The sequence below is a fragment of the Ictalurus punctatus genome, chromosome 1 (genome assembly GCF_001660625.3).
Source record: "Ictalurus punctatus breed USDA103 chromosome 1, Coco_2.0, whole genome shotgun sequence".
Lineage (NCBI taxonomy): Eukaryota > Metazoa > Chordata > Actinopteri > Siluriformes > Ictaluridae > Ictalurus > Ictalurus punctatus.
In genome coordinates, this window is record NC_030416.2 from 23700558 (window position 1) to 23726543 (window position 25986).

The following is a 25986-nucleotide window of genomic DNA, read 5'->3' on the forward strand; positions in this document are numbered from 1 at the left end:
AGCGGTATAGAAGATGGATGGATGGAAATCAAACAGTCCATAAAGAGCACGGGTTTGAGTGCAGTATGTTTTATCTCCTAACCTTCTCATCGAGAAAAAACACACACACACACAATAATAATAACCTTTTTGAAAAAATTGTAAAAATTAAAAAAAAAAAAAAAAAAAAAAAAACCTTCTGTGTGTAATATTGTCAACGTGTCATTTTATGTTGTTTACCCTAAATTAGACTTTAAGGCGTATAATTACAGACCGGGGCAAGAAGCGCGTTCTGCAGCGGGAGGGAGTCGGAGAAGTCCTGCCCTTACTGAAAGATTTCCTGTTTCAGAGCAAAGCGAGTAGAATCCAGTGAGTCAAGCAGCTTCAGAGTTCACTCTCACACTTCACACACACACACACACACACACACTGAGTGAGAACGCGCGAGCCTGTTCATCTCCGGAGTCACGCAGCTGGAGCGGAGGAGCGGAGATCCACACAGCGGCCACTTCTTTCCAACTCGGGGACACTTTTAACTTCATGAATGTGAGACACGGACAGAGAAAAGTTCTCTAATGGAGTATGCTGTCTTTTCCGCGCTGTGGTGGGTCACTGTGTTCATGTCTACACTCACGCTGGGGAGGAACGCATTCGGTGAGTGTGTGCTTCTGGTAGATTTGGGACACCACCACACAGTGGAGCACTCCCTGTTCAACACTACTCCAGCGATTCTTTCCAACAGGTTATGGTTTACTCTCGGTGTTCTTTTCACGTGTACTTTCGTTCTGTCACTGTATCGTGTAGAAGTCACGCAGTGTTAGGAAGAGCACACACGTTTCCCCAGGTGTCTCGTTAGAATGACGTCACAAGTGTAGAACAGACGTGCCGATTATGAATGGTCGTTATATAGCCTAGTAGTCAAGTCGTTATAGATTCTATACCATAGGCTACATTTCTCCTGTTGCCTGCCTGAGAGTTTTGACAGAGTTGTGGATTGTGAGATGTGTTTTCATCTGGACTTTTTTTTTTTCTCCACTATTTGTTCACTATTTCATCTCTTTCATCTCATTTCCTGCACAGATAGCTGTTCTTTCAAACTCAGCTCTGTTGTGACTTGAGCATGAACAGGTCTGTGCTGTTAATAAGCATACACCTGATTTGTATTAACCGTGTGGACTCATGGTTTTGAATGGTTTCCAGAGAAAATATACATACTAGTGGTACAAAACATGACCTCTTGAGGGTCCCACTGAAGGCGAGCGTGAAGGAAATGTTGGGTTTGCTACCTACATTTTCCGATAGTGGATAGTCCATCCATCCATTTTCTATACCACTTTATCCTTCTTCAGGGTCATGGGGGAACTGGAGCCTATCCCAGGGAGCATCGGGCACAAGGTGGGGTACACCCTGGACAGGGTGCCAATCTATCACAGGGCACAATCACATACACATTCACACACCCATTCATACATTACGGACACTTTACACACGCCAATCAGCCTACCATGCATGTCTTTGGACTGGGGGAGGAAACCGGAGTACCCGGAGGGAAACCCCCACAGCACTGGGAGAACATGCAAACTCCGCACACACATGGCGCCGGCGGTACTCGAACCCCGGACCCTGGAGGTGTGAGGCGAACGTGCTAACCAGATAGTGGATAGTACTTCTTTTATTTCTCCTCAATCTCCTCAAATCTAAGGAACGGTGGATGATTCCACACTTCAGCTCCTCAATCTTAAAAAATTCTACTACTTTTATTATTAAATTTGTTTTTGGCTTAATCATTTGGCATTGTTTTCTATGTAGTTGCTGATTTATTACCCTTAGGGTTTGGAGATTTAGAAAGTGTGTTAGAATTAAACTGATTAATTAGTACACCACAAAATATAAAGCACTTTTAATAGGCAATGCGTTCAAAGATTTTTTTTTTTTTTAAAGAGCAAAGTCTAGGCTAGGAGTTCATGTCACCTTATGGCCTGCTGCCATAACAGTTCACCAACACACTGCTCACTGGACACAAACAGACAGAAAGTGTGTGAATTAATACAGGTACAATGAACCACATTATAAACATGGTCACAATTTTTGGATTCCTTTATTAGAGGTTTAAACATAGAGGTTCAAATGTTGTGCACTCCTGTTGCATTTATAAATCTTTAAGGTCACGTCATGACGAGTTTGCCACAACCCCCTGCAACTAGCAGGCTATGAATGAATCACTAATCCAGACTAATGATGACTGCAGACCTTTTCTTTGTCATTCTGCGAGTTTAAGTGAACACTTTCACAGTAGTGTGATCTCGAGAGGGAAAGATTTCAATTCTAGCCAAACCCCCTTCCTTTTATTGAATAGTGTAAGCTACTTGTTTATTCTCCTCTGCCTTGGTATTCATGTTAACTCTTCATCCCATAATTATAGGTGAGTTAGGTACTAATTACATCTAATGGGTCCCTCCCTGCCTCAGCTCTCCTCTGAAACAGCAACCTTTCTGTGAGAGACAAAGCTAATGGTTCCTATTTGGCCTGTAGTGAGAGAGAACCCATGTTATCTGTTATTGAGTGTTCATTAGAAAACACACTATAGATGGATAGATAGATAGAGTATAGCAACTGAATAGGTACAGTAACTGAATACAGATAAACACACACTATAATGTTTATCTGTTTTCAGTTACTATACCTTTGTTTATCTTAGTCATTGAATATAGTATGTGGACGTAATGCTTTTACTCAGTTAGTGACATTTCCTTTACCTATCTGCTCCCTGTCTACTTTCTGTACTTTTACTGTCATTTTCACAAACAGCACACACTGTTATTGGGTAGCACACCACACAGAGGCATTTATGTCCTTAGTTTGGATCCTCCTCCATGTTTACGAAGGCCCCTAAATTTGTTATTTTATAACCAAATGTGTGTGTGTGATCATGTGTATGCTTCTGTCTGCCTGCCTGTCTGTCTGTTTCTCTGTCTGGGTGCTCGTCTACCTCTGTCTGAATGTCCCTCTGCCACAATGTGGATAATCACATGTTTTTCTGAGATAAAGTGTGCCACCGTTTCTTTTTCCTGAGCTGACTGAACATTAACAACGCCAGCAGCTCAGTGTCAAGCATTAGACCTGGAAACAAAATGCAGACACCTATCTTTTTAGCTACACCACAAATAAAGTCCTGCTCACGGACTTACTCAGTACCTGAAAACCCTGCACTTTTCATGCACATAAAGGGGACTGGAGGACTTCAGTATCTCCTTTAAGAAGATTGCTGGGATGGACCTTCCAGTGAAAGGCTCTTCAGTTCAGGCAGCAATGCTTGCTGTCTGAAAGAGACCTTTTGTAGGCCTTCTGAAAACTGCAACGCCCAGGCAGTGAAGCAGGAAGGGGTGTTAGTCTGAGCCCATGTTTACTCTTGCCTCTGTGGGCCTCTGAGTGAAGAGCTGAGAAACAGCTATTTAGGGAGGAGAAGAGGGGTCACATAACCTCTAAGTGGCAGGAGCTGATTTGACCATATTAGTCTTCCTTTCCTCATCATGGACACAATCCGCTCTTGGCCTGCTTCACTAACCCTGAACATTTGCCCAGCTGATCAGCAAAGTAGGCCTGTTGTCTTCCCTGCATGTTTTGGCACAGTGATATCAAATTCAAACCAGATGCACTCCACCCATGACGCATGTAGAGAACTTTTTTTTTTTTAATGTCGTGCAGTGCATTGATAACTCTCCACAGTGGCAGTAAGCTTTTTCCCTCCAAAGTTTGTTATTTTAGCTGTGCAAAGGAAGACACATTTCCACCTTTGTCTGTTCTTCCTTCCTCATCCAGGTCACCTGGTCGATCCTTAACTGGCTATGAGGGGAGAGAGCATTAGACAGGAAAGGATACAGAGAGAGGACAGTTTAGTTTAAGGCCATAGCTTTTAAAGGTTAATGCGTTCTAATTCTATGATTGATTGTTTTGGGGATTGCAAAGGATTTAAACAGTTACTACAAGTGAAAAACAGTCTGTATCCCACTGTCTGGAAAAAGGCGCGCAAAAAGTGCATCATCTGCACACTTTAGTGTTTCTCTGAAGGGTCTTTGAAGCTTTTAGTAGGAAATAGTAGAAAAATCTCCCATCCAATCAGGGTTATATTTTGCGTTTTGTCTGAGAATAGTTTAGACACTGCACGACTATTGCAATGTTGTATTGTAAAAGTTTTTTTAAATTCTAACCAGTGTTTTGAACATAATCTCAATCTAGCACATCTGTGGTGTATGTGCAATCACCACAGATAGGAATTTCAGAACACTTTCCAGCACTGAAAATAGCATGAGCAACATGTTTACTCAATTCTCACTGATAATTGAAGTTGTTGGGGCAGCCGATAAACTTTTGTTTTTTGTAGAACACTTATTATTTTCTATAGTTAATCATTTCCACGTTTACCTTTACTGAAAGATTATAATGGTTGTTGTTGTGAGGTAGCCTTATCTAGTTGCATATTTTAGATATCTATTGATGGAGTTCAACAACTGCACTTCGACTTCCATTATAAGTGAGTTTCCTGTTCATTTCTCAGAGAAGTGTAAATATTCTGGGAAGTCTGTGGTCATCACGTCTATGATACAGATGCAACTGATAAACCCTGGAGCATTCCTTTAAACACCACGCACTATTTGCTCTAACTCATAGCATATGTGGTTAATGGCAGTTTATATCAGTACCAAGGATCAAAGTTATAGTTAAGGGCTTCATTCATAGCTTTATGTGGTTGATATTGCGTCAGTGCAATTTGTTGCAATTGGATGTTCATGGGTTTAACAAGCTGTTCACTGGTTGCGGTGCTGACATATCCTATAACGTGTATTGGACCCGATTTCCTGTGAAGTTTTTGCCCAAGTGCTTCCCTTTTCAGCCAATCAGAACCTGGGAAGCCTTTTTACCAGAGGAGAGGAAGGCTTTTATCAGGGGAGGCATGCTTATTACACAAGCCAACAGCTGGTTTAGAGGGCTATATTACACTGTTTAATGCCTGCATATGCCCCCCACACACAAATATGAGTGCGCACACACACACACACACACACACACACGCACGCACAGAGCCAACAGGGCCTTCAGCTCCTGGTGTTGCCTGACTATGCATCGCTTGTACTTATGACAAAGACACCATTCACACATAGTTTAAGCACACTCTAAAACACACTTTTTCGCACCAGATTCAAAAATCTGTATAAGTGGTATACTTTGTGGCAACACTTATTTTAAGTAATCCAGCATAATAATGTTAACTCCAAGGAAAATTGTCCTAAGTGTTTTGGGTTAGTGTCTGAGGAAACTTTCAGTGTGGCTACAGTGGAGAACAGGTCTGAACAAGTCATAAGGAGAAGATGGCCCAGGAGATCAGCACACAAGATCATACCGATCATGCTGACACACCATAATGCACCTTCACAAACTCCCCATCCTCCAACCAACTGGTCTGCCCCTGTTAAAGACAGGAAAGGGGTATTATAAATGCAATTTTCCTAATCCAGTGCTCAGAGACCACCAGGCCACATTTTCATTCTGTTCCGGACCAAAACATACTTAAAGTTCATAATTAAGTGCTGCAGAGTGGTAATTACTTGGCCTAGCTATGGTGGGAACTGGTACAGAGCAAAAATGTGGACTGGCTGATTGTCTTGGATAACTTCATAATAACTTGGATAAAACTTCATAATTAGAGAAATTTGAAACAGAGGCTTTATTCATTCATCATTTATCATATAATGAATAAAACAAATGTTATAAGAAAAGAATTAACAATGTGTTACCACTTGAACATGAATTATTTACCTATAACATGATGTCCTAACTGCTTTATTCGTCATATATCAGAGTTACTTGTCCACAATTATCATTTTCATCAGTTCCTAATCATTCCCTCACCAGCCTCTTTTTTTCATTAGTTAATAAAACCAGATGCAGCTTGTCATGTTAGCGAGAAACTGGAAAGTTCAAAGTCCAGAAGATTCTCCCATGGCAGAAACATTTGTGCTGACCCCTGAGACTCCTTCCATAAATATTAAATAAACATTTCCTTACAGAAAACTGCACCACATCATCAAGATGTTTTTCTTTGTTTAATAGCAACATGTTTTTTGTTTTTTTATTATCATTGTTAGATTATGAATATCAGATGCTGAGTTATTAGTCCATGCTTTTATTACATCCTGCCTTGACTATTGTAGCGGCCTTTTCTCTGGACTACCGGCACACTCTATCTCCTGCTTACAATATATTCAAATTTCTGCTGTGAGAGTACTAACTTACACTAAACGATCTGCACATATCACTCCCATCCTATATAACCTTCACTGGCTACCTGTCGCATCCCATATTATATGTAAAATTCTCTTACTTACATTTAAGTCACTCCATGGTCTTGCTCCTTCCTACATCTCTGAGTTGCTCTCTCCCTATATTCCCATTCACTCACTCAGATCTTCTGGGTGTGAACGTCTCCTTGTTTCATCAATAGGCAGGTATTTTTCTGTTGTGGCACCTAAGCTATGGAACTCACTTCCCCTGGCAATTCGGACAACTACGTCTATCTCAGGATTTAAAACTCAGCTCAAAACCCATTTGTTCACCCAGTATTACCAGTCATAATTTTATCTGCTTCATGTAATATTAATTGTGTCCATCTGTTTATAGTGCTTCATTTTCTGTGCTGTCTACATGACGCTAAATGTCTGTCCCTTTGTTGTGGTTTTGAATGTTGTAAAATTTATTATAACTATGCAGCTGCATAGCTTGCTCTGGACTGGGCAAATGTCTATTGTCCATATGACCCATATGTTTGACTGTTGTACTGTACTGTTATTGTCTTTTATTGTGAAGTGTCCTTTAGCTCTGGAAAGGCGCTATACAAATTAAACATATTATTATTATTATTATTATTATTATTATTATTATTATTATTATTGTAATATCTTCCATGTACTAGAAGGGGCACATTAATATAAACCATTTGAATTACAACCGGGACTATTGTCAGAGCTACGGTTATAAATAAATAAATAAATAAATAAATAAATAAATATATAAATAAATAAGCCAATACCTCCTGTCCAATCAGGTTTGAGAATTGTGATATAACTGATATTGTAGATGTTTCATCATAAGGTGTTATTGACAGTTTTAAAGCAAATTTCAAATGTTCTAGATTGTATTGAACTCATTTGCTTGTATGTTGTGTTTTAGTTGAGATACCGGGCAGACTTAATCCACCCAAGCTGTGTAAGTTCTGCGATGTGCAGATCTCCACCTGTAATGGCTCTGGTACATGCAAGGTCAACTGCAGCATTACCGCCATCTGTGAAAATAGCGATGAAGTCTGTGTGGCAATCTGGTATGTCACTGCTACTGGGTTGTTGTGTTTTTTTGGTTTTTTTTCAGGGTTTTTTTTTTAGCAGGCTTATTATGCATGCATAGATTTGGAAACACTCTACTCTAAGTAGCACTATCTTTATTTAATAATCCCTTTAATTATTGCATGTGTGTTGCGGTCCTTCAGGAGGAAGAATGAGGAGAATAATACAATCGAGACAGTGTGTCACTCTCCAACACAACCTCTGTATGGCATGTTTCTGAAAGACTACAACAGCAGCACATGTGAGATGAAGGAACAAAAGACAGACAGCGGTCTGCTCTACATCTGTTCTTGTGAAGAGGAAGAGTGCAACGAGAACCTGAATTTTCTGCACAGTGAGTTTCAGCTCCATTCTTTTATCCACTTTTCTCTCAGTGTCAGGCCATTTCTTGCTATAAGCAGTATAACCTTACCACCATGGGGTCAGATAATATTTTTAAACAGATATGAAAAAAAGCACACTTTACTGTCATTTAGCAAAAAGTTTTATCAGGTAGTCATCGTGGGCATACGGTATGAAAAAAACAGTTAAATTAGGTAACTAAGGTAACTAACATCAGAAAATCACAAATAAGCAATGATCATGAAGTGTCCATATCTATCTAGGGCAGAAAAATGCAAAAAGAAAAAAAAAAAAAATCGGACCCACAGTAAGTACACAGCAGTAAGAAATGAATGCTAATTAATTGTATTTAGTCAGTTTGTTTGGTGAAGTAACTGAAATGGAAGAAAAGGTTAGTGACTAACTCACTAACTAGTATCTAGAGAAAGAACTGTTAGGCTAACTTGCTAGCTAAGCTAAGTTTCTAGTTTGTTACTACTAGCTATGACAACAGTATCCTGTTGACTTTACAGATCACAACTCAGGTGGTCGAAACGTCAATCACCTACAGTTCTTTTCAGTCTTATAGTAACTCAGACAAAGAAGGAATTATTTCAAGTTCAAAAATTTCAATATGCTAAGTAGCCTAATGATCTAATGGTCATTTTTTTAGGTGCTAAAAGGAAATATTCTGGGGAGTCGTCAGCATTAGAGCCAACTGAAAGCAATCCAGGTACATTTTTAAGCCAAACTCGACTGACTATATACAATCCCCTCTGAAAGTATTGGAATGGTAAGGCCAATTCTAGTGTTTTCACTATACATTGAAGCCATTTGGGTTTGAGATCAAAGCTGAATATGAGATGACAGATCAGAATTTCAGCTTTCATTTCTTCATATTTACATCTAGATGTGTTAAACAACTTCCACCTTTTGTTTGAAAAAGTGATCAAAAATATTGGAGCATGTGAAACAGTTGTTTCTTGCTGCCCAGGTGTGCCATGTTAAATTGATTGTTTAAAGAATTAATAGCTCTGAATGACTACTCTTGGTTTGGTCTTCTCTTTGGCCCTGGGTTTCACCTGTGAAGACTGAATTTGTTGTTAAAAAGGATAAACCAACATGAAGACCAGAGAGCTGTCTATGAGAGAAAAGCAAGCCATTTTGAAGCTGTGAAAAGAGGGAAAATCTATCAGAGGCATTGCACAAGCATTGGGCATAGCCAATACAACATTTTGGACTGTCCTGAAAAAGAAAGTAACCACCGGTGTACTAACAACCAGACATAGAACAGCTCGGCCAAGAAAACAACAACAGCAGCTGATAACAGAAACATTGTGAGAGCTGTGAAGAAAGCCTCCAAAAAAAAAACAGTTAGTGACATCACAAGGGCAGGGGTGAAGGTATTCCAATCCAACATTTGAAGAAGACTTTAAGTGCAGAAATTTAGAGGCCATACCACAAGATACAAACCACTCAAGGGCAGTAAGAATCAGAAAGCCAGATTGGAATTCAAATAGAAATATAGACATGAACCACAAAAGTCCTGTAACCAAGATTACCCTCTACCAAAGCAATGGAAAGGCCAAAGTGTGGAAAAAGAAAGGATCTGCTCATGACACAAAACATACAAGCTCATCAGTCAAGCATGGTAGAGGTAATGTTATGGCTTGGGCTTGCATGGCTGCTTTTGGAACAGACTCACTGATCCTTATTGATGTTGTAACTCATGATGGCAGCAGCAGAATGAATTCAAAAGTCTACAGAAACAATCTCTTACAATTTACAGTGAAATGCTTCCAATCTAATTTGGAGGAGCTTCAACATGCAGCAAGACAATGATCCAAAACACACTACCAGCACAACAAAGTACTTCATCAGAGGGGAAAGAGGAAGGTTTTAGACTGGCCAAATCAATCACCAGACCTTAACCCATTTGACCCAAAACAAACAACAACTGAAAGAAGCTGGGGTAAAAGCCTGGAAAAGCAACACAAAAGTAAAATACAATAGTTTGGTGATGTCAGCGGGTCACCGGCTTGATGCAGTTATTGCAAGCAAGGGATATGCACCCAAATATTAAGCGTTATTTACGACTGTCTGTTCCATTACTTTTTGCATACCTGAAAATTGGGTGGTCTGCCACAAAAGATGCCATGCTCTAAGTTGTATAACACATCTAGATGCAAATATCAGAAAATAAAAGATGAAATGCTGATATATCATCTCATATTCATCTTTTTGTCTCAAACCCAAATGTACTCAGTGTACAGCAAATTAAATTAGAATTGGCCTCGCTGTTCCAATACTTTCAGAGGAGACTGAATAACTAGATCATTTCCCCCAGTCTTGTCTAAATTATGATAGCCAAAGTTAGTGCAGATTATTTATAATAGTTATTTTTGCTTTACCTTAATTTTTAATATATATTTTATTTCCATTTTTAATTAATGATTTCATTTATATAACTTTCTTGTTAAGATATTTAATTCCTTGTGTATGTAGTTCAGTTGTTGTTCAGTTATTTTTATTTTATTGTTTATTAAACTGTTTTTCCTTATCCAGAATAATGAAGTATTAATTCTGCTCATTCATATATATAAAATAATATGATTGGTGTGGGTGGGGCACCCCTATGCAAGTTGTCACTTAGGGCCCCCAAATGTTCAGAAATGCTCAAGTGAATTAGCTAGGCTTTTCTGAATGCACTTTCATGAGAAAAGAAAGTAGTAGAGTAAACATGCGTTTGTAGGAGTGTGTGTGGGAGCTCAAGAGATTTTAGAGTGAAACTTTGCAGGGTTTAAGCTCTGCTGTGGCATGACTTTTAGCAGCGCGTGTTGCAAAGGTGTGTTTCAGAATGACAGGGCTGTAGGAGTGCATATGTGTGTGACTGTACATGTAAAAAAAAAAAATTCTGAACTGTAGTTTAGCTTCTGTAACTGCCAATGCTGCTGCTAAAGTCATACTAGCATTCTCACTTAACTGGTGTGTGCTTTTGCCCCAAAATAGCTTATACACTGCATAATTAGTGCAATATTGTTTTGTTTTAAGTGTTCTTCATATTTTACCAGGAAACGCTGGTATTTCTCAACATATTTGCCACACACCACATCTGTAGTTTACCACAGACAAGAATTTTTAAACATTTCCCAGAACTGAGAAAAGAATGATCGACCTGATTACGTAAATCTTACATATAATAGAAGTCTATTGCCAGTTGTTGGGACAAACTTTTTTATAGAACTATTTTATCATTCTCTTTAGTAATGTGTCCAAATTGTAAAACGAATCCTTAAGGAAATGGGACTGCTTGTTAGATGGCTGAATTTTGGAGTTGGGCAGCACTTTGGTGCAGCTCCTGAGCTCGGGTTACTGTCTGTGTGCAGCTTCTCCTCATGTCCATGTACATTTCCTCAGGGTTTCCTCCTACAAAAACATGCCAGTAGGTGGATTGGCTAAAGATAAATCGCGCTTGGTGCGAATGAGTTCGTGTGTGTGTGTGTGTGTGTGTGTGTGTGTGTGTGTGTGTGTGTGTCTGTGTGTCTGTGTGTCTGTGTGTGTGTATGGTGCCCTGCAATGGACTGGCATGCCATCCAGTGTTTATTCCCACTTCATGCGCAGTGTTCTTGGGAGACGCTCCGGATTCACTGTTGCCCAAACCAGGAAATAGCATTTACTTAAAGTGAGGAGTTATGTGGGTCTGATTGCTCTTGGAAACCTCAAGAAAATAACCATAATTATTTTTCACTATATTGCTATGATGCTAACTTGAATAAAACTACTTTGGAACAGTTTTGGTGAGACATACTCTCATTACTTTCTTAAGACATTTATTATTATAATGTTTATAGAGTATAATGGTTATATAGTTCCATATTCTAAATATTTATTGATGGAGTTTAACAACTACCCTTAGACCTCCGTTACAAGTGAGTTTATAAAAGCTTCTAAGCTCTTAATACAGCATGTACCTGTCTTGAAGTGACCGTAAATTATATAAAATGTGTTTGTTTTCTGTGTGTAAATGAATTCCTTTTGACGGAGTTCATGTGAGCATGTAGTCTGAACATCTCTAAGCTTGCACTGAATACGTATTAGGCAAACGTTATTGTGTCATAAAAATATCACCGCTTATTACATTGCAATATGGAAATAAAGGCCATTCCACAAGATATCAGGAGTGTGGTGGGAATATATAAGGCTAGAGGTGTATGTAATTTGCATTTTCATAGAATCTAGAATGTAGGGTAAATGTGTAAACATTCTTGTGTACTTCTTTCTATTGTCATATTATGTCATGTGAAACAATTTTTTTTCAGTATTGAAAAAAATTGCATCTTTAAAACAAAATTTTGGTAGACTGTAAGCTTGTATATACAGTAAGCATGCATTAAGATGATATATTAAGGTTTAGCTCATGTTACGTATAGGACACCTGTAGACAGTCGTAATACTCTTCACCAACTGTACGTTAGTTAGCAGTGCTTGGCCTATTCAAGACAGACTGTAGTGTTGGCTCTGTTTGTGTGGTGAGGCATGCAGCAAAGGATCCCAGACGTGTGGTTTCCTGTCTCTTTAACTCAAAACAGAGACAATACAACCACATAGCAAAACAGCTGGGTGTACTGGGCATGCTCTGACTTAATACGTTCTCGTGTTAGCAGGCCTGTAGTGGTGCATGGTCCATGTGTCATAGTATTTTCATTATGGTACACAACCTTAAACATTCCAGGAGTAATAGACAGCCCTAAGATTAATTTTAGAGTGTTGTACATAACACAGAGACTTCCAGTGCGCTTCTACAGTATGAAATGTGAAAAGGCAGTCCAAGTTTCTGAGGAGGAGTCCTACTCCTAATGAGGCACGTGCTGCAGGAAGTCCATGTTTACGTATAGGAAGGGAGCCAAGGTTAGTTTTCTCAGAAATGTTTGTCATTATTTTCACTGCACATGATATTTGTGACATAAACCGAAACTGAGATGAGGTCTGCATGTTTGCATCATCAAATTTTGTAGCTGTCAGTAAATGAGCTTCAAATGTCAGTTTCAAGAAGACAGAATACCACTTAGAACAGAGGTTCTCAAACTTTTGTTACTAAAGCCCCCCCCCCAACCCCCCCCCCCCCCAAAGCCTCCCCAATCATGTGGCACCACACCCCCCATGGAGGAGACCAGGTACAATGATTGCCTATTATATATAACATCGATCTATATATAACCTATTCTATAATCTGTATAGATAGATAGATAGATAGATAGATAGATAGATAGATAGATAGATTGAGATAGGTAGATGTTTCTGCTTTTGTGTTTTTGTACTTCTTGTTAATTACTTTTCATAACTTTTTAAAAATAACTTTTATGACTTTTATAAAACAATGCAAGAGAATTAGGCTGTAATAACATGGACTATTTTACATGTAAAACATATTGCATTCCATTCGTCTTGCGTTCTAAAAACATTCGCATATGAATTATGTAAATTGGGACAAAGGGCGCGCCTTGTTATCCATGACATTGTTAAATCTCCGGCTCTCAGCCCCTCACTGAACTGACGCAAAGATGTGAGTGCAGCGGGAAAGCAAGGACAGTACTGGCCACATTTGCAAAGTTGCTAAGGTTTGTCCAAAAAGTCACTAAAGTTGTCATTAATGCACCTTTTTTTTTGCAAAAAAAAAAAAGGTGCCAAAGGGGTCTGAAAAGTCTCCAAGTTGGCAACACTGGTCTGCACTGACAGGTAGATAAAAGACAGGCAAAGCGCCACCTCTCTCCAGCAAAAAGAAAATACAGAGGGAGAGGGAACGCAAGGTTTTTCATTTATGCACATTCTATTTGAAAAGCAATAAAAAAACACAGAGTACCCAAATGATGCCCTGTCTGTGTTTATTTTCCTGAAAACAATTTGCGCCCCCATTCCGATCGCTCCTACACTCCCCCCCCCCCCCCCCCCCCCCCCCCCAACTTGAGTACCACTGACTTAGAGGACAAGACAAGACTATTAAACACTCGACTGGACAACGAAACACTCCTTTATTTAAATATCGAAGCCTTTATTCTTTGTGACTGACAGTTGAGGACAACTCAAACAGGTCTGGCTCTGAATTCAATACAGATGATTATCACTAAGTGAACCACATATCTCTACTACTGTTTTCCTCTTTATTTTGATAGTAGCTACTGGATTAGCTTTCTATCAAAAGTGCAAACGTTTCTAATAAACAACTTGTAAAGCTTGTCTGAGAACGTATGTCGGTCATTGTAGCATGAGTTGCACACGATTTTGTTGTTGTTGTACACTGGATCGGCTCAGTACAAAGAGTGACAAATGTACTGAAGACGGCAGCAGATGTCTTGATTTATAGCTGTTGGAAGCGTCTCCCTTTTATAGTCAGAGCTTCACACATGACAAGTTTCACACTCTGCTTTTGCAGCTTGTTAGTGTATGTGGCCACTCTGACAGGCTGTTGCTGTGAATATATATATGATGCTGGACATTTTTACATTGTAAATAGTATCTATGGAAACCTTTTTTGTGGTTTTTTTTTTTTTAGTTTTTTTGTCCTTCTACATTTAGAAGAATGTACAATAATTTTTATTCTGCAGGATATTACTTAGAGCAGAGGTCTAAGCATGTAGTCTGCGAGACGCCCGCCAAGCACAGTCTATAAATAATTTTAATTATTGATTTGAGTTTTTATTTATACTTACAAAAATGAAAAAGTGTTATAACATTCAATATAACATTAAAACATCAAATCAGGCAGTAGCGAGCTGACGGCAGGAACAAGGTGAAATCAACTATAACAAAAAAGCCGACAAAGGATTCAGTTTAGCTGATGGTGCAAAAGGTGCTGCAAAAAAGAAAAATACATTACTTTAACGAGGAGTGGTAAAAGACAGCATTTCTCTTCAGAAATGTCGAAGGCAAAAGTGTACGCCTCATCCGTGGGACTAGCATCGCGGTATCCAAGAGGCACAACACGGAGAGACATATCACCTCAATCCACAAGACCTTCAATAGCAGTCATCCACCAGGTACATCACTTAGAAAAGCAAAAGTTAACGAGTTTAAAGCAACATTACGCAGGCAGCAATCTTTTTTTTAACAGACCTGCTAAGAAGTCACAGGCTGCAACCGAAGTTTCATTTACAGTTGCTCATTTTTTGACAAAAGACAAAAAATCGTTCTTGGATGGTGAAATTGTCAAGGGCGCAATGACTGTGATAGCGAACACACTGTTTAAAGAACACAAGAATGGAGATGAAATCACGTCTGCACTCTCCAACGTTCAACTCTAGGCGAGCACAAAATTTCAATACATTTTTACAGGATACAGGATTGATTGTTTAATAAAAAAATTTACAACATGATATCAAGATATATCATTATCCCTTATTATATAATTATCCCTAATTATATATATTTTTTGAGTATATCAAGCAAGTAGCCCTCTAGACAGTTTTATCCCTTCAGGGAGCCCTCACTTACAAAACGGTTGGAGACCCCTGATTTAGAGAGAGACCCAGGAGAGAGTGTCTCACATCATGAGCACCTTGAATATGTCTTTATACTGCTGTCCCAAAAGGTTCAGGCTATTTGGACTCAGAGAAGAGAGAAGGAACTCAGTATGTATCATTCTTCTGAATTACTCATTTCCAAGATGATTCTGAGGTAAAATTGTTCACCGTCAGTTGATCCTCTATCACTGGTTATTTTTTGAGAAAAAGGAGAAGAAAAGCTGTCTGTTTGACAGGTCTAGTCTGGGATGATTGTTCTTTCTTCCCCCACACTATGGAATCCAGAGCAGATGCTCCAAAGACAGGTATGAGTCACTGTTGGCCTAAAAAGGCGGTGTGGGGAGGGGGGGCGAGTGAGAGCGCTCTGGCAAAACGAGTGATAAACACTTTTATGGCACTAGTCATACTGTGAAATGGAGTCGTTACCATAACAAACAAATAACAGTGACCCCAACACTTTACTATGCATATTACCAATCCGACCTAGCAAACCCAACACATTCTCTGTCCAAACAGGAGAATGTACATTTTATTAAATTAAACATCTGGCAATAAAATTGTGATTTTTTTATTCATTTTTTTGGTATGTAAATGTTTCAGCAGAGGCCATATCTCCACCTGGAATTTGCAGGATTAAGTGCACTCACTTGATCTGACTTTATCTTTGTGGTGTTTTGAAGAACAGCTCTTCAGAAAAAGTGAGACGTTTGTCTTAAGGGTGTGGCAGTCAACTTTCACATCAAATCATGCCATTGTATTTAGATTTTAATAACACTTTTTGTAATGTCGCATTGTATCCCGTCTGTGTCGCTGTGTTGTGTGATTCATTGAAATGTTGAAGCAATTAGGATCTATTTGACTAACCTGTGAGTCAGGGGCTTTAGAGAACATAAGCTTCGTACTGCCTGTTATAAAGAGCTCAGCACACACACACACACACACACACACACACACACACACACACACACATACACATTTATATACAAACACAGTGATGTGTTTAATTAAATGGTCTGAGAATGGTTAATCGCACTGTTCACCACAGCAGGGAGTTATTTTCAAGGTTTCTGCTGCTTTATTCACATCTCATTCCATAAAGTATAAAAGTATAAGGTCTAAAGCCGTAGATTTCATTCTTCATGAGTAGCGCTTCTATTTTTACCTTTCTTTGTTTTGGAATCCTTTCCAGCCTGCTCTTTTCTTTTATTGTCATGTTAAATGTTCCAGAGTTGGGTATCTATTTATGAGTGTTTTATATCTGTACGGTAGTGATGGTGGTGTGTAATGTGTGAGTGTGTGTGATGGAAAAATGTAGACAGGCTGAGCTTTTTTAGCCTACTCTACTTTTTTACCCTACTTTTACCCTTATAGCTAGCACTAGTCTGTCTCAGCCTCTAGACTCAACCTGTAATGTTTCGAGAGGTTTTGCCAAACCTCAAGTTGGCAGGAAGTCTGAGTGGCATGGTAAATTTCCTTCAATGTTGTAGACAGAGTCTCACTGTATAAGCCGTTTTCTCACGTGTCCTTCAGAAATGCAAAGCAAATGTGAAATTTAACATCTTTGTGAACATCCGTCATCTTTAGCGGGATCTAAGTAGCAGCATTACGACCTTTAGTTCAGTTCATAACATACTGGACAATAACTGTAGAGACCGAAACTTTAGGTATCGTGTTGCAAAATAGATATTTTACTGCCAAAATTGACTGATCTTGCTTGTCCCCACGTTTGCCCCCAGGTACCCCAGAACATGAGGTGGTGTTAGTCATCTTAATCAGCCTGCTGCCTCTGCTGGTTCTGGCTGTGGTGGTCGTGGCTTCCTTCTACTGGTACCGCATGTACCGGCGTCGCAAGCTCAGCGAGTGGGAGACCAAGAAGCCTTCAAAACGCAAAGGTCCACTAGACTGCAGCGATGCATGCGCCATAATGATGGAGGACGATCACTCAGACAGCAGCTCCACACACGCCAACAGTCTCAACCATAACACAGAACCACTGCCCATTGAGTTGGACATGCAGGTGGGCAAGGGTCGTTTCGCAGAGGTTTACCGGGCCAAGCTGAGGCAGAGCTCATCGCAGCAGTTCGAGACAGTAGCTGTCAAGATCTTCCCATGTGAAGAGTATGCCTCCTGGAAGAACGAGAAAGATGTCTTCTCTGACATTGACCTGAAGCACGAGAATGTGCTGCACTTCCTCACCGCTGAAGAACGGAAGGTCGAGAGGCAGTTCTGGTTAATCACAGCCTACCATCCTCGGGGGAATCTGCAGGACTACCTCACTCGGCACCTGATAAGCTGGGAGGACCTGCGGAGGCTTGGTGGCTCACTGGCACTGGGCATTGCTCATCTACATAGTGAGCGCACGCCCTGCGGAAGGCACAAAGTGCCCATCGTCCACCGAGACATCAAGAGCTCCAACATCCTGGTAAAGAACGACCTCACGTGTTGCCTGTGTGACTTCGGCCTGGCTTTACGACTGGATAATTCCTTGTCTGTGGACGACCTCGCCAACAGTGGACAGGTAATACTGTTTGCTTCCCTCAGGGACTCAAGCAACAAACATCTAAATCTTCTTTATATCATTTAAATTGAAAAGAATTGACAAATTATAAGAAATGACAAAAATAAATCCCAGATTTTAGTTTATGCATTTTTAAAATGCAAATGTGTGCTGTTAATTTAAATGAATACATACCTGCCAAGAGAGATGATCAACTTGATATTTCCGCTTATGATGGATAGATAAACTGCAATTCGCTCTCAGAAAAGTTACAAGATGCGACTGGAATCAACCCATAGGTTACTAGCAGATATAAATCTGTATTTTTTTTCTGTCTCTCTCATATCTCTCATGCCACCACTGATGGCAAACTGGTGTGTTTCCTAGCTAATGCAGAAAGTCACAATTGTGACACACCACTGCAGAAATGCAGAAACTTGCGATTGTGAGTTTGTAAGAGTTAGAGCAGGGATATGTCTGAACTTGCAGGGGGAAACCCCCTCGAGCATCTTCACACTTAGATTTGTGTGTGACCTTTGTTCTTTGTGTTTGCCTTGATTTATGATTCACAGAATGAAAATGCAGAGGTGTTGAGTGAATGAGTAAATATGTCGCATCCTGTGAAGATTTCCTTATCATGGAACTGCTCTTTTTATAATCGTGTTTTTTTCAACATTAAGCGGTATATTAAGTGGTACAACATTTAAGTTTTTTAACGTCTGTTATATTCAGAGTTGAGTATAATGCGTAACTTTGTTTATTATATTCTAATTACTTTCTCTGATAACGCAGTAATGTAATGCATTGCATTTTAAACTGATATAATTTGCAGTCACTGATGTCAGTTTACAGTTGCTGACATCAATAAAATTACGCTACTTGCATTACAAATTTATTGTTAAGAAAACAATATCAAGTAAAATGCATTTTTAAAATAAATCACGTTTTTGCCCGTCTGCCAGGGGCGTAAACTGGCCTGGGCGTTCAGGGAAAAAATCCCGAATATTTTTTCTTTAGCCCCGAATGATTCAACACTTGGAGTGGTTTGTTACTACGTATGTGAACGTAGAAGACGGCGGTGTTGTAATTTTATATCTTCAGTGAACGGAGGCAAGACCAATCAGACAGGGTTTACAGGAAAATATGGAGAAACACTCGTGTCTTATTGGCTGACGTCTCTCAATTCCGCCAAACGCTAGCTCACAGTCAGTGTGAGGAAAAATGGATATACTGTATGCCTATTTTTTTTTTCAAACCAGTAAAGGGGTTGAAACTGAAACCATAACATCCTCTCATGCTGAGCAGGAAAACAAGGTGTGTAAATGTCTATATGAGTTCCAGTTTACGTGAACATGATATGAGCTGAGCATAAGGAAAGATAATGTACTTTGCATGGCACTGTAGTGGCTAAACTCATACAATAATAGCTTAGTTGTGCCTCCCCTTAACTAGCGACACCAAATTAGCCTAGTTAGAAAAGTTTTATATTTTATCGATCTGGTAGTCCTACAAGCAGTGACAACACCCGAGGAAAGTGTCATGATAAATCTGACTCTTTTGTAGTGTAATTTTGATAGGTTTTGAAAGTAGCCTTGAAAGTAAAGTAATTAGTAATCTGATAACTTTTTACATGCACTAATCAGTAATGTAATCAGATTGTAATAGTAAAGTAGTAATTAGTAACCTGTAGCGGATTACTTTTTTTTTTGAGGAACTTACCCAACACTGCTTATATTTTCTAGTGTGATTGTGCATGGTAGTAAATGCAATATAATAGAATTTGAAAACTCACTTCACTGTTTTATGTTTACTATCATTATTCTGAATTCAAAGTGTACTCGGTGATCAGATAATGCAGTGTCTCATTACGTCAACACTTGAACTCCAAGATGAAGATCAGCGCTTATTCAGAGTTTAGACTACAGAGAGCAAGCAAAGTAATGAGCCGTGACTCTGTATTGTCTCCTCATTGCAGGTTGGAACAGCGAGGTACATGGCGCCAGAGGTGCTCGAGTCCAGAATCAATCTGGAGAACATTGAGTCCTTTAAACAGACTGATGTCTACTCCATGGCGCTTGTGCTGTGGGAGATCACTTCCAGGTGTAATGCCATTGGAGGTGAGATCACTCATAACACCACACCCTTACCAGCCAGATAACAGTGTAGCAAGCCAGTAGCAAACACATAGGTTTTTCTTTACGTCTGTTCACGTATTCATGTCCGAGCACTGACTTTTGTCAATATTTCTAATCCCCTTAAAGGAACACAGTTCTATTTCTATGGAGACGGTGGTTGCCCTTTAAGGAGCGATTGAATTAAAAATAAGTTAGCTATTTCTCCCATTATTCTGTGGCATTTTGTTTTGCCAGTGCGGCCAGGCTATTGTCCCAGAGTTGTGCACGGAAAGCCCAATGTGGTCTGTGAGCGGTTTTGACCGATTTGCTGCTTCCTGTTATTTTGAAGCCTCTCAATATAACTCTAAAGTAGAACATAGTAGCAATACTGTTAACTGAGCTGCTGGAGTAAGAGGAATGTGTAGAATGTCAAGCCTTCATTGAGTAGGTGGAAAGAAATGCTGGGAGGTTTCTGGAGGGTCAGTGTGTATGTGCATTGTAAAATGAGCTTAAAAAAATATTTTCAAAATGAGTTGTTGTCATATGGCACCTAATGTCCCAGGACAAAATATGAACAGTATGTATTCTTTATTTATATGTATGCATCAAGGTAGCTTCACAAGTAGGTTCACATGACAGAGCCACATATAACCCCTTAAACCTTACAAAACATTTTATTTCTACTGTATTTTCTAACATCTGTTTATCTACGTTCTGCTATGAGTAACCTTCAAGGCAGTTGGTTTTTAGAAACAAACTGCCAATACACCGAAAGTGTCTGAAAATTTATGTGACATACTGTGACACAATTTATAGCCATACCGATACTGTACCGTGAGATCACCCAGTTGGTGATAGCTATTTTAATGAGCCTTGTACACACTGTTCTATGTGTGCATGTGTGTATGTGTGTGTAAGTGTGTGGTGTCATGCATACCATCAAACCATGGGATTTGTGTTACCCACATGCCCCAGCATGCTACCTCTGTGATTGAGAGGCTCCTTCAGGCTTATCTGCTGAACTTGAGACATTTCCCGACAGACGAGAGAGACCGAATGTCACATTCCTGCCAAGCGCGCCGCACCAGTGTTGCAGGAATCGTTAGGATCTATCCAAAGTCTGTTTTTCAGTCTCGGACCACCCGAATCCCGCTCAGGATGGAGATAGCATGGGCTATAAGGCAGTCATGAAAAAGTCATGAAGCTGCCTTGTTGTGCTCTGGCTCACTATGTTGTTGTTAGCGTGTCCTAAATTAGCATGGGGTGCGGCCCTGGCTGGGACGGCGTAGAGTAGAGCGGCGAGCTGAGAGGCAGCCAGCCTAAATATCACTTCCACTCCTACTCCCTGTGATAGAGCGATGGAGGGCATAGCAGCTGTGTGGCAAGTGACAGAACTCCATATGGCCAAACCATTTGTCACTACAGGTGTCTTATTCCCAGCAGGATTGTACTTCTCTCTGACATGCATACATATTCACAGCTCTTACCCAAACTGCTTCAAGTCTCAGAGAATGTATGCTAGTCATATAATATTGTTGCTGCCTCTTTATTTCTCTGTACGTTAACTAGGTCAAGAATTTTACTTTGGCCTGCCCTGCCTGACCACCCTGCTCTCAGAAAGATTTAAACCTTGTTTATATCCCAGATGCAGACAGGTAGGTCTGTGGAGGTTTCAGACATCATCTGCAAAGGAAAAAGTTGTTAAAAAGTGTTTTCCTGGAAAGCACCACTAGAGCGGATCGACTCGGCCTGGAGAGAGAGGCCTTGGTGCACTGGACATCTGTTACCAAAACCGCGACATTCCTCACATAGTGAGCACACTCACGTCGTTCAGGAGACAGCCCCCAGAGCAGACAGACAGCAGAGGGAGAACTGAGATTTCCTTCCTGCTTTATGTGATGCCTTTCAGGTGTGAGGCTGGCAAATCTGTCTAACACTGTGTACACATGGCAGGTTAGTGTGTGGGTTGTATGATTTCTGCCATGTTACCTTCTCGAGTTTATAGCCAAGAACCTAACTGGGACAGCAGGAATAGCGGTTAGTGCGGTACGACTGCTTTGTTTTAGAATTGAAACAGGGGAAGTCCACTTGTCAAAAACAGGATGTGTGCGCTTGTGGAGTCAGCTACTCCGCGGGGGCCCAATCACAGCCCTGTACTTCCTGTCCCAGACTCCATGCTGGTCTAGCCTCTTCCTGTGGACCTGTATAGCGGGGAAGAACCGCATAACAAATTCACTCTTTTAAAAAAAAAAAAAGCATACACCAAAGTAAACTCATTCATCTACTTACATTTGTGGGAAAGGATTTTGGTTAGTATTGTAATAGCAGACGTTCCCACTATTCTATCATAGCCGGGTTTTTTTCCCCCCCATACATTTTTCCTGTCTTGCAAGCTGAGTGTGTGTGTGGATGGGTGAGAGTTATAAGGCAAAGCTGTTGTGAGTTATAGCACAGCTGCTATGAGCTCTATTTCACAGGGTTTGGAAAATTACTGGAATACTGTTGTTCATGTTCTCTCTGGCACAGTCCAGTCATTATCCCATATTTCCTCCAATTTGTTCTCATACGGAAAACAAACAACACAGCATCATAACTTCTCATTATTGTTGGCACTCTGCTGGGTAAGCTGATCGCGCCAATGTTGTTTTGCATTTGTTTGCTTTCCCAGTGTAAAGAGGAGTGCCAAATAAATATTTCCAAAGGTGAGTTCCAGCGTTATCGTTTCCCAAACCTCAGCGTTTCTCATGTCGACTCTTAGAGCCCCGGAGAACACTTAGGATCTCTAAAAATGTGCTTTTTCCTGTAGAAAGTTATACTCTGAGTGATTAATTGTGTTCCTGTGTGCGTGTGTGTGTGTGTTTCAGAGGTAAAAGATTATGAACCTCCATTTGGCTCTAAAGTGCGAGAGCACCCCTGTGTGGAGAGCATGAAGGACAACGTGCTCCGAGACCGGGGCCGGCCTGAGATCCCTAACAGCTGGACGAAGCACCCGGTAAGACAACAGCCAGTTGTTACAGTGACACTGAGGTTCACTGATGGCTGATGGAAAGAAACCAAAGGAAATGTTCTAAAAAGAAGCTGATCACAAACAGTCATTTGTAGCATATGCTGCAGCATAAAAACAGTCACACTTTATTTGCATAGTTCACATTAGACACTCCGTTATTAATCCATTTATAGACTACTATAAACCAGCAATTTTCTTCAGCAATATAAAAGTTTATAGATGTTAATGTTTAGTAGAGATACACAATCAGTGTATATTTCAATGTATGAAATAACAGGACATTCTTTATGAATGATAATATAATAATTTCTTACTTAGTTAAAAGGAAATATACCACAGTGCTCCTGAATGCTCTATTCTGATTGGTTATGACGTGTTTATGAATTTTCTGCAAAATTATGCAACCACAATAATAAGGTGGTGATTATAGAGTATATTTTTGGAATTCTCTTGCTAATAGGAGCAGGTGAAGAGCTTTTGAGTTAAAACTAACTTGAATACACTGTATGGCCGAAAGTTTGTGGACACCAGACCATGAGACCTATATGTGCTTGTTGAACATCCCATTCCAGATTTAGTCCCTCTGCTGTTATAATAACCTCCAGTCTTCTGGGAAGGTTTTCCACCAGATTTGGGAACATGTCTGTGGGAATTTGTGCTCATTCAGCCACAAGAGCATTAGTGAGTGAGCGTTCATCCCAAAGGTGTTCAGTGGGGTTGAGGGCAGGGCTCTGTGCAGATCACTCAAGTTCTTCCACTCCAAACTTGGCAAACAATGTCTTCATGGACGTCACTTTGTGCCAAGGGACACCATCGTGCTGGAGCAGGAAAACTGTAAAGCTGCAGCATACAAAGACATTCTAGACAATTGTGCGCTTCCAACATTGTGGCAACAGTGTGCGAAGGCCCCCATATGGGTGTGATTCTCAGGTGTCCACAAACCTTCGGCCATATAGCGTACATTATCAAGACATGTGCTTAGGTATGCTCATCCAATATGCAGTCAAATCAGCTCTTCCTATTCCTTTTAAAGACTGAATGTGCACAGTATACTCATAATAACATACAATTTGACTTTACTTATAGATTTCATGTAAATATCTCAGTGGAAGAAATAACCATCTGGCTGACAAAGCTTATAACAAATTCATTTTCTGTCCTTCACAGTACCTATATGGCTCAAATTCACATAATCTAATCACATAACATAACTTTACTTTATGTCAAGACGCATCTCATCACCCCATCTTTGATTATTTTTCTATAACAGGATGCCCCCAAGTGTTGTACAGTCCATACTGGATTTCAAGAGGTTTTTTTTTGTGTGTGATTGTTATAGCAAAAAAATGCTTGATTTTGCTGCAGCATTTTTTTTATTGTGATTTATTTATTTATTTATTTATTTATTTATGTTTGCAGAAAACGACTTTTGCACAAAATTGTTGTACACAGCCTTTCACAGTGATGTTTGTTGGTAATTCAGACCGTTCAGCTGTGCTCATGTTTAACACAACTGAACTGAAGAGCTTTGGCTGAACAAGAGCTGTGATGACGTCATATTGACACGTCTCAGCCCCAACCTGCAGAAAATCTGCAGTAATTTTAAAAAGTTGCAAGCAATAAAAGTTTAAAAAATTTCAGAGTCTGCTTGATTTTGTGTTTTTTTTCTGCGATCCTGGAGGGACTGGTTATATTCCTAGATGGTTCATTGATTCTGTTGATGTTTTATGAGATGTATTATTTGCATTCAGTAACCACAGCTGAGTTATTTGTTATATTTACGATACACAATTGTAATCTCCCACAGGGTGTGGCTTTGGTGTGTGCTACCATCAATGAATGCTGGGACCAGGACCCTGAGGCTCGGCTCACGGCGCAGTGTGTGGCCGAGCGCTTCAGGGAGATTAACGACGATCTGGATAAGCTGTCCACCCGCAGCAGCTCAGAGGAGAAGATTCCAGAGGACTGCTCTGTGAGTGTCAGTGATGACAAGTGAAAGAGTGGGAGAGAGAGCTAGAGCCCATTTACTCTCACTCTGGACTGGGAGAGTGTTATCTGATGTCACATCATGTGATCGACAAAGAAGAATAACTCCCTCCAAACTACAGAAACTGGAATACATTCAGTATGCTATAAGCAATGTGTGCTAGTGTGTGCAGGTGTGTATCAGAGGCCTCGGGGCACAGGCCACAGGGAAATGAAGTAGCTTTAAGCTTTAGAGGTGTCTCATAACCAAAGACATAATGCACTTTATCAGATTGTCTATGCATATGCAACAGTAAAGAAGCACTGGTGGCTTTATTGCAAGAGGATGTGGCTGGTGCTTCACTCCTCACAGCTCACCGAACAGGTATCCATAAGAGATTTTATAACATGTACAGTTTGATTTAGCACTGTCTGTGTTCATGAAAATGTGTGTGAGTGCATGTGTGCTCATGGGTTTGTGTGTATGAATGTGTGGAAGCATGTTTGATTCCATGTGCATAAACGAATGTGGTATGTTTGGCTATGCTTTAACAAAGTTTTTTGTTGTTGTTGTTGTTTTTGCCAAAGAAACAAAGCACAGTGTAAATATAAGTATTAAATAAATAAATAAAAATCATATTACAGCATTGGAAAGGCAAAAAGGGAATAGGACCCTGCTCTTGCACCAAGAAGTATTTTAATAAAGCATTTCCAAAGGTGTATCTTTCTAAATAATCAGGAACACAGTTAAATTTGCCTTTCTTTTGGGTTTTTATAAGCAGTATATTGTAAATATTTTATGATTAAATAAATTTGTTTACAATGTTTATTGTAATTTGTTTTATTTTTAGGGGATTTTCTGCATTTCATGCTCTGTTTTTATTTCTCTCTTTTCTTTTACCTTTCTTTTTGATCACTAAAATGTATACCAGTAGCAGAAACGTAATGAGAAATACAGGAAACTATAATAAAATACAGGTAGTGAACCTTCATAGCTTTATACTCAAAGCTAATAGAGTGCTCCGTTAGCATCACCCTGGTTCCCTCGACATAGATTATTGCAGAAAATAAGCTCTGTGACTAACAAATGTTTATGATTCTTACTTGTTTTGTTCATTAAGATAATCTTCACAAATTAATACAACTTTTATGAATTTTGAAGCCGAAATACAATCGCTAGAAGTAAAAACTT

At 39.8% G+C, this 25986-nt stretch overlaps 1 protein-coding gene across 2 annotated transcripts; it reads left to right on the forward strand.

Moving 5' to 3' along the window:
• Positions 1 to 343: 343 nt before the first annotated feature.
• On the forward strand, positions 344 to 25619 carry tgfbr2b (transforming growth factor beta receptor 2b). 2 transcript variants are annotated; one of them, XM_017476696.3, is made up of 8 exons: positions 344 to 633; positions 7204 to 7351; positions 7517 to 7707; positions 8368 to 8427; positions 16948 to 17729; positions 19684 to 19825; positions 22687 to 22814; positions 24637 to 25619. In XM_017476696.3, the coding sequence occupies exons 1-8, from the start codon at positions 555 to 557 to the stop codon at positions 24823 to 24825; spliced, it is 1719 nt and encodes a 572-aa protein (XP_017332185.1). In that variant the 5' UTR covers positions 344 to 554; the 3' UTR covers positions 24826 to 25619. The 2 variants fall into 2 exon arrangements, with proteins under 2 accessions (XP_017332185.1, XP_017332195.1); XM_017476706.3 differs by lacking the exon at positions 8368 to 8427.
• The last annotated feature ends 367 nt before the right edge of the window (positions 25620 to 25986 follow it).